This window comes from Corticium candelabrum, unplaced genomic scaffold, assembly GCF_963422355.1.
Source record: "Corticium candelabrum unplaced genomic scaffold, ooCorCand1.1 SCAFFOLD_101, whole genome shotgun sequence".
In the NCBI taxonomy this organism is placed as follows: domain Eukaryota; kingdom Metazoa; phylum Porifera; class Homoscleromorpha; order Homosclerophorida; family Plakinidae; genus Corticium; species Corticium candelabrum.
Genome location: NW_026912695.1, coordinates 1995 through 10029, shown reverse-complemented (window position 1 = coordinate 10029; position 8035 = coordinate 1995). Strand labels below are relative to the sequence as shown.

General features: G+C 39.8%; 1 protein-coding gene across 1 annotated transcript; it reads right to left on the bottom strand.

Annotated features, from left to right (window-relative positions):
- Positions 1-1223: 1223 nt before the first annotated feature.
- LOC134197939 (uncharacterized) lies at positions 1224-2974 on the bottom strand. The gene is made up of 4 exons (XM_062667293.1): positions 2442-2974; positions 2227-2376; positions 2077-2149; positions 1224-1477 (listed from the first exon to the last, which is right to left on the bottom strand). Exons 1-4 carry the CDS (start codon positions 2908-2910, stop codon positions 1297-1299), a joined length of 873 nt encoding a protein of 290 aa, XP_062523277.1. The 5' UTR covers positions 2911-2974; the 3' UTR covers positions 1224-1296.
- Between the last annotated feature and the right edge of the window lie 5061 nt (positions 2975-8035).

The following is an 8035-nucleotide window of genomic DNA, read 5'->3' as shown; positions in this document are numbered from 1 at the left end:
CTTACCACAGTATACACCTCGCTTTTGCTCTCGAGCCATCGAAACGGTAAAGATGAGAAGGAACGTCCATCTATTTCTAGGCCATGCTGAAGCCGAGCTGCTCATTTCTAGTAAGCGAGAGCGACTCGTCTAATTATCAGCGACGCAACACTCACCTGACAGCTAGTTGTGATTAACTCGCTCTAGTTGCAATATCGAAGCTAACACTATCGAACAACATCGACGGATCCGCTGCAAGTCATTGCACCAGTTTTAGAGGAGAAGATAAGTATGTTTTGTCAGTGAAACACTCTGGTTTAGCTAATTGAGATAATCGCTTTTAGCGTGCGCTAGATTACAATGATTCATTATCGCATTACTTCTTTGAACACTCTATGGTACTTGAAACTTAACTTTTAGCATATGAAATGCGCATGTACGATACTAAATTTTCTGTAATTACAATTTTTCTGTATCGCGTACTTCAAACAAAAAGTAACTCATCAGACAGTGTTGTATGGATATATTTGGGCTACAAAATGTGTATGAATATTTGGGCTGCTAATGGTAGTAACCTATGTAAATTCTACGAAATGAAATAACTTACGAAATTTTTATCATGTGTAGTATGGCTCTGCGACCTGGAATTGCAACAGTAATTGTCATACCGTAGCCTGTGCGAGTCCAGATCACTTCCGTTGCGGCAGATTGACCGGCATCTGTAAGCTGACACTCTGTAACAAATATGAACCAGTCTAGATGAAAGCGGACCCGTGCATTTTCCTTTTTGGAAATATAAGAAACCAGTCTCGCAGATCGATCAAGAAACAAAAGACTTCGCTACCAAGTCCTAGTAATATAGAATTGGATTGTTGCTCTTCATAGTTCCCAGTGTTATATCTGGGACACGAGACCATTTATCATCTTTAAACGGAAACTTGATCAACAACTGCCGATCTTCATGCACGTTGCCAACATCGGCCAATGCATGGATAACTATATGTTTATGCTTTTGTGCCAAAACTACATAATGTCTATTGTCAGGAATGTCTGTTTAATTGAACCACATCGATCAAATAAATACGAGCAGAGAAGGTGCTGGTAATCTGCCCTACATGCGCATTGGTGAGCAATTGCTAAATTATCATCATGAGATGACGCCATCCGCGGTATATACTACTACTCTAGTACTAGTCTCATCCAGCCACACACTCCCCAGTCATACAGCGAATACTCGAAATTTGTTAAATTGTTGACATTAAGTCACGTTTGTCTATTCATTGGCTGCGAGATACAAAGAATATTTATAATTTCAAGTTACATTGCTGATTCATACGCTGGATCATCTTGCACTGCAGTGATCGATTGTCTAGCGGCAACTGACTCTAGCATGCTGACGTCGTGCTGAGCTTGATTTCCTTCAACGCATTCATAAATGGCAGTTGCATTGAAACGAGTTGAAATCAGCTCTTTTATAGCTCTGTCATTTAACGGATATCTATAATAAAGTCATACAAGTATTGGATTTCAATAAATCAAATTGAATTTCATATTAATTACATATTAAAATTATTCGTTTTGTTTGCACTCACAGATTATATTTGCATTATAATTTATGTTACTAATAATCATGTGACTGATTTGCTCTAAAATGTGTATTTGAGCCTAGTCTAAACAAGTTTAGTTGAAAGGTTTTGCTGTGTTTGGCAAAATGTTTGTCTGTAAAGGTGTAAATTGATGGCGCAGAGGGTTTGGGGGAGGCTTATAAGTCTTTGCAGATAAAGATATGGACTAGAAAGTTACTAGATAGCAATGTATTTTCTTTGGAGTATTGGTTGTAAATGAAATCATTTATGTTTGGTTTAGCTTCTCGCCTGGCGCGCAGAGATTCTGTATAGTAACAACTAAGCCAGTGATGTCAGCGGATATGTCTTATCAGTGAAATCAATGATTGCCTGCGGAATCAGCCGATTGATGGCATGCGCCATTGGTATGTAGTAAGTTTCCTCACTACTCACATCGCGTTTTTATGCCACTCGTTTAATTATCAGACTTAGTTTAATTAATTAACTTGTTTTACGGCATATTTCACTTTACCTCTTAGTCGATGTTTCTCTCTCTTTCGAGTTCCTTTCAACGTTTGAATAGGTAGGAGTTTGTTGCCTTTCTTCTATTCTTGTAAAAATCATAATGTAGGCCTTGACAAATGAATACGCAATTGAATTGTACAAATAGAAGTATCCATACCTTTCTGTTCTTTTCGAGACAAACATAAAATTCTGCGAAGCAATAGGTTTAGATGTCGGCGATGGTTGTAGACAAACAATACTGTTTGAACGACAAATATAAAGCTGGAAACGCAACAGATAAGAATGGCTGCTGTGAATAATGATTTTTCTAAAACAGTCACCCGCGTGCAGAAATTCCTTTAATGCATAATGAAACATTTGAAACGCACTGACCTGCAGCTTGTAAATTGTAACTTGATTGAATCGTGTTTCTGTTTAGTGTTGTCGTTGCTATATTAGTCGTGTGTACATGTAATGGGACATTGCTGGTTGCTAGAACTTGAAGAATAAAGTAAAATCGTTTATTTGTGTTTCCGTTTTGTGCGATGACTTCATACACTCCACTGTCTGATTGTTGGACATTTGACTTAATGACAAACGAACGTTGACCAGCTACAAGATTTGTGTTCTTGCCATTGTGAACAACTGTTAGTATGAGGCGAGAAGGCTCTCTAGTCACATTGTATTGCATTTTCCATGTAGAATTGACCGACAAGGCGATAGCTGATGTTGTACTTGGTGAGTAGAAATTTTCATTGTGGCTTAAAGAGACGTTGAAAGCGTTCAGTGAAACATTAGAAGATTTAGTTGTCATTGGAGTAGTCTTTGTTAGTTTGTATACGGGTTCGGTTGGTTTTGGCATTCTGTTTATAGTTGGAATGGTTGTAGTCTGTTCTTTGGGAGTGACACTGCGGCTTAAACGTTCGGCCGTTGTAGAATTAGGAGATGACATTATAGTTGTAGGGAAATTCCCTAAAAAGATACAATAACAAATGATATTGATGTGGATTGCTACATGACATTGTGGCATGAATTGATTGCAAAGTAATTGTTGCATTACTTTCTGATACAACAAACCAGAGAGAGAAATATATAGCCGATACGGATGTTGAAGATAAGCAGGATTTTATATATACCACGTATTTTCCCTTGTCCGCTTCTTGTATCTCATTTATTTGCAGGCAACCGTTTTGATAGTCATAGCGGGTGCTATTGACGGCTGTTCTTATCTTTCCTTCCATTTTATAAAGCAGATGATTCACACTAGGAAAATCTCTTTGAGCCATGCTTTTCGGCAGACTGAGCTTGTAGCAGCAAACTGGTCGCGTTTGTCCAATGTATGATGCAGGCACTTCAACAGGGTCATCAAGTCCGTACACCCGTTCTGTATGTACATCAAGTTTATCAGCTGAAGTAAGAGACACATACATGTTGTAAACACTTGCACACTGGATTGCAAGTAAAACTATTTCAAACCTGACAAACGTAGAGTAGCAGACTTACTGACGTATTTTATTGATTTTCCTTGTTGTCTGTAATGCACGACATACATAACCCTCATATGATGTAACTTTATTGTCATAAGACCGATGGTTAAGTTTTCTCCCAGTTGCATGCTGTTACTCATCATCAGGTCGGTTTTGTTATCTGCAGCGAACCAATTGATATCGCTGTTTCTCAGTGGACGTAAGAATGGCCGTAGAGTGACGTAAGTGTCGGGCAGAAGGTAGACGTCGATGTGGGTCTGATTGATTAGATACGTACCATCACCTGCACATACATTTACGATTATTGCGTTGTGTAGCAAAGAAACACTGTTGCTCGTTAGTGACAAGAAAGTATACTGGTTGTTTACGTGACATTTACACCCTATGGCTTTCCTAATCTACTACTATACATTCTTTTCAGTAAATTGAACTTCATGTCGTTGCAGAATAGTTCTGACATTCACATGGCGTAGTTGAAGCATCTGTAATTATTACTCCTGTAATTATCAGGATTGCAAGACCCACCTTCCAGATGTATAACTGTAAATTGAGATCAACTTGGTCGCCCCGCAATATCGAATTGTCTTCTGCAGCACAGACCTGATGGATCAGCTGCGGCTATACCGCTATACTCTTTGGGTTGATAGATAGCTAGGGATGTTTGAGTATGTCCAAAAATGTCATAATTTTTCAAAACCTAAGTTTTAAGGTTATGGGTTGTGAGGTCTTTGAATTTCAAAGTATGAGTGATATAGACTATACCCTTTCACTAGCGTAATGAGCATATATCTTTTTTAAAGTTGTGTTCCAAAGATGAAAAGCCCACGAAACCTAGCCTCGTCCCCAGACCTGGCAGTGGCTAGTTTCCGTATGACACGGGAGGCTGAATTTGTTTATAGTCCCGGGAACCGGACACTGCCAGGCTTACGTGAGTCTAGGGACGAGGCTAACAAAACCCTGACCGTCCTTGCACCTCCTAACACTTTGTTTTTGATAATATAGAATACAAGTGTTTACCCTGAAAGTTTTGTTTAAACATAGAGAATGTCAAGCCTTTTGCACTTCCAAGGACTCCGAAGCACTATCGGGCACTTCTTTCGAATTCGTTTTGTATCGTTTGTTCTTCTTCATCACCCTAGCGGTCTTGTCATCTGCAGCAAACTTACACTCCGATTACATGAGCACGCATAGCGAGCCGAGCCGAGCCGAGCCACGCTAGCCAGTGCCAGCCAGTGTTCCAGCCCGCGTTTACACGACACACTCCGTAGAAAAAAGCCAATGCGTGTCAGTAACGTGCGTTAGTTACTTGAGCTTGACACAGCTCGCGTTAGTTCACGTTTGCGACGGACAGAAACCGAGCTGCTCGCTATGGCTTTACAACAGCCATATCGAGAATGCGTAGGACATGCGAGACGTCGTAGGTCTATCGCCAGGCTACTGTTGTGCACATGCAGCAACGGAGTTCAAAAGATAAACTTCTTGCTCATCTTGGTCGCTCCATAATTGGATAAGACACAGAGTCTCTGTCTCCCTCTACACTATTTGTGCCATTTTTGCGCAGAAGTGTTGTAAAGGAGCCTGGCTACGCGAAACTCCCAAATGACCATGCGCGGTTCGTTTTCCAGCACGCCATGCGTTACACCGTGTACTTGACCCAAGCCAGGACGGCCTGGCGCGCGCTGGCCCGGCTAGAAATACCCAGCCGAGCTGGCACGGCTCGGCACGGCTCGGCACGGCTCGGCACGGCTCGGCACGGCTCGGCCAGCGTTTACACGTACCATAGAAAACGAGCCAGCACGGGATGGCACGCTTACTAGAGCTCGTGTAAACGGGGTGTTAGTTCCGCTTATTGCATGTAAATAAGGCCGCACAATAAAGTGTGTGTTGTGAACAAGGTTGAACATCGAGGTGTGTCTGATTGAGTGTACGCGTTACATGAGTGCATTGTTTCGCTAAGAAATATCGCTGGTTATATAGTAACAAAAAAGTGCTACTCAGCATTACAGCTAACTAACGAACACTCTCGAACTTTTCCGCTTGCGCTCTGATTAAATTAAATTTCCTTACCGCAGTATACGCTTGATGTCTGCTCTCGAGCCAACGAAACGCTGAAAATGAGGAAAAGTTTCCATTTATTGATATGACATAGTGAAGCCGAGCTGCTCATTTCTGTATCAGTAAACTTGCGGACTCTTCCAGTTCGTAGCGACGCAACACTCACCTGACAGGTTGTTGAGATCAATTGACTTTAGTCTGACTGCATGCAATATCGAATTGTTCTCTATTAAAAAATTATCCTCCGCAGTCGTAGATTGTGAGCACAACCAGCGAGACATTCTGGTGAGTAGTATACTGGTTACATAGCTATTCTTGCCTTTAGCGTGCAATCAAAAAATGGAATGAAGGTGAATGGTGCTGTCAATGAAGAACAGCGTCTATTTATTGATATGACATAGTGAAGCCAATCTGCTCATTTCTTAGTAAACTTTGCTGACTCTTTGAATACGCAGCAACACTCACTTGACAGGTTGTTGACATTAATTCCGACTGCATGCCATATCGAAGTGTCTACTGTTGAAAAATCATCCGCCGCAGCTACCGCAGTAGTACTTTAAGAGTAGAACCAGCGAGACATTCTGTTGCATTATAGTGGTTACGCCAAGTAATCAACATAGTTAGTCATTCCTTTAGCGTACTTTAGAGTGCGTCATTATGATACTACATGTACTCTGTTGATCGATTAAAAATATTGAAATAATTTTTAATATTTATTTAGACTTTGCTCTTGCTGTCGATTGCGTTTTTAAAGAAGCTCTAAAATGCACCTACTGTATTCAGAATCGAATAACACCGCATACGATACCAAATGACACCACATACGGGAGCCGAAGTATCGGTTGCCATTGTTGTCGTAAATCGAACTAATTAAGATTTTTAATATTGGTTGTTTGTTTTAGCTCGTAAATAGGCACGCAGTTTCCGCTATCATTGAGAAAATTTGTTGCTTGTATTTATGTCAAGGTACGTTAAAATAGAATCAAAGTTTAAAATAATATGATTACTAATAGTTTTATAGCAACTTTATTCAAGATGTCGGTTTATAAGTATATTTTTATAAAGTTTTTTAAATTTTTATGGTTTACGTATGAGGTTTGCTCAAGTTTGCAATGAAATTGCTATTAGGAACCATTTTATACAGGTATATAAATAGTTGATATCGCAAAGGGATCGATATTTTAGTATGTATCCAGCATCCTCTATTACATGATGTGTTTGTACACATTCACTTTAGATCTAATCAGACACAGATCACACATATGTTACTCCATTGAAATTGATTAGTTATTACAGTAGGATCGTCGCATCAATCATATTTGACGTACTAACCAGTGAGACGCAGTAGAGAACACAAATACCGTGTAGATGACATATTGGCGGAAATTATTTTGGCAGATTGGCGGGATTTTTTGTGAGCACCAATGTAAAATCCTCCATTAATTTGACCCCCGGGATATGTTGACGTCATCACCCTCGTAGATCAGTCATGATGGTGATGTGGTGTTACATCACGCAGAAGAGGTTACAAGATGGTAGGCAACTCTTGCTTGCTGTATGTTGTGCCTACACTGTCTAGCAGAGAGCCTAGACATGAGAATAAGGCCGTAAAGCTATTGATGAAGCAAGTGGAGTCATGCGAGATAAATTAGCAAACTTTAGTAGCAATTTTATTCATAATAGCAAGTTCTGCATGATGCAGCCACTTAGCTAGTGGGTGGAGAAACATGGACATTTCTCAATTATCCAACAACAGTGTTCAACCGCCAAACTAAAATCTGCCAATATGCTTTCTCGGTAAAAGTTTTAGCAAATGGTCAATAGAAATCTAATTGAATGTAAATGGAATAATCTCTTGCTGCTAATTACTTAGAAAATCTTACTGTAACGTACTAAAATTCTAGACAAGATAATTTCATTGTAATTCTTCACAATTAAAAAAATGCACGTGGGTGAAGCCGGGCAGTCTAGCTAGTATATATCTAGAGTTCAATCTCAGGAATGTATCCTTAATTTAACCATATCGATCAATCCAAGTGTTCACACTGAAAGTTTTGTTTCAACGTAAAAGTTTTTGCGCGTCTGGTAGGACTCCGAGGCGCTGTCAAGTGCCTTTACGAATTCATTTCGTAGGTTAATTGTCTTTTTCGCGTTTTATGTTCTTTAGTAGCATATCTATTCTGTCATCTGCAGCAAATCTATGGATGCTTCTGTCGCCCAGTGGATGTAATTACCTAAGGCCGCACATTAAAGTATGTGTTGCGAACAAGGTTGGACGTCGAGGTGTGTCTGATTGAGTGCACGCGTTACATAAAATTGCATTGTTTTACAAAGAAATATATTACTGCATCCTTGTCTAATATCAAGAAAGTGATACTCAACATTTACGACTAACTGATTATCATTCTTGCGCTCTTTCTATTGATTTCTTAGCAAATTAAAATT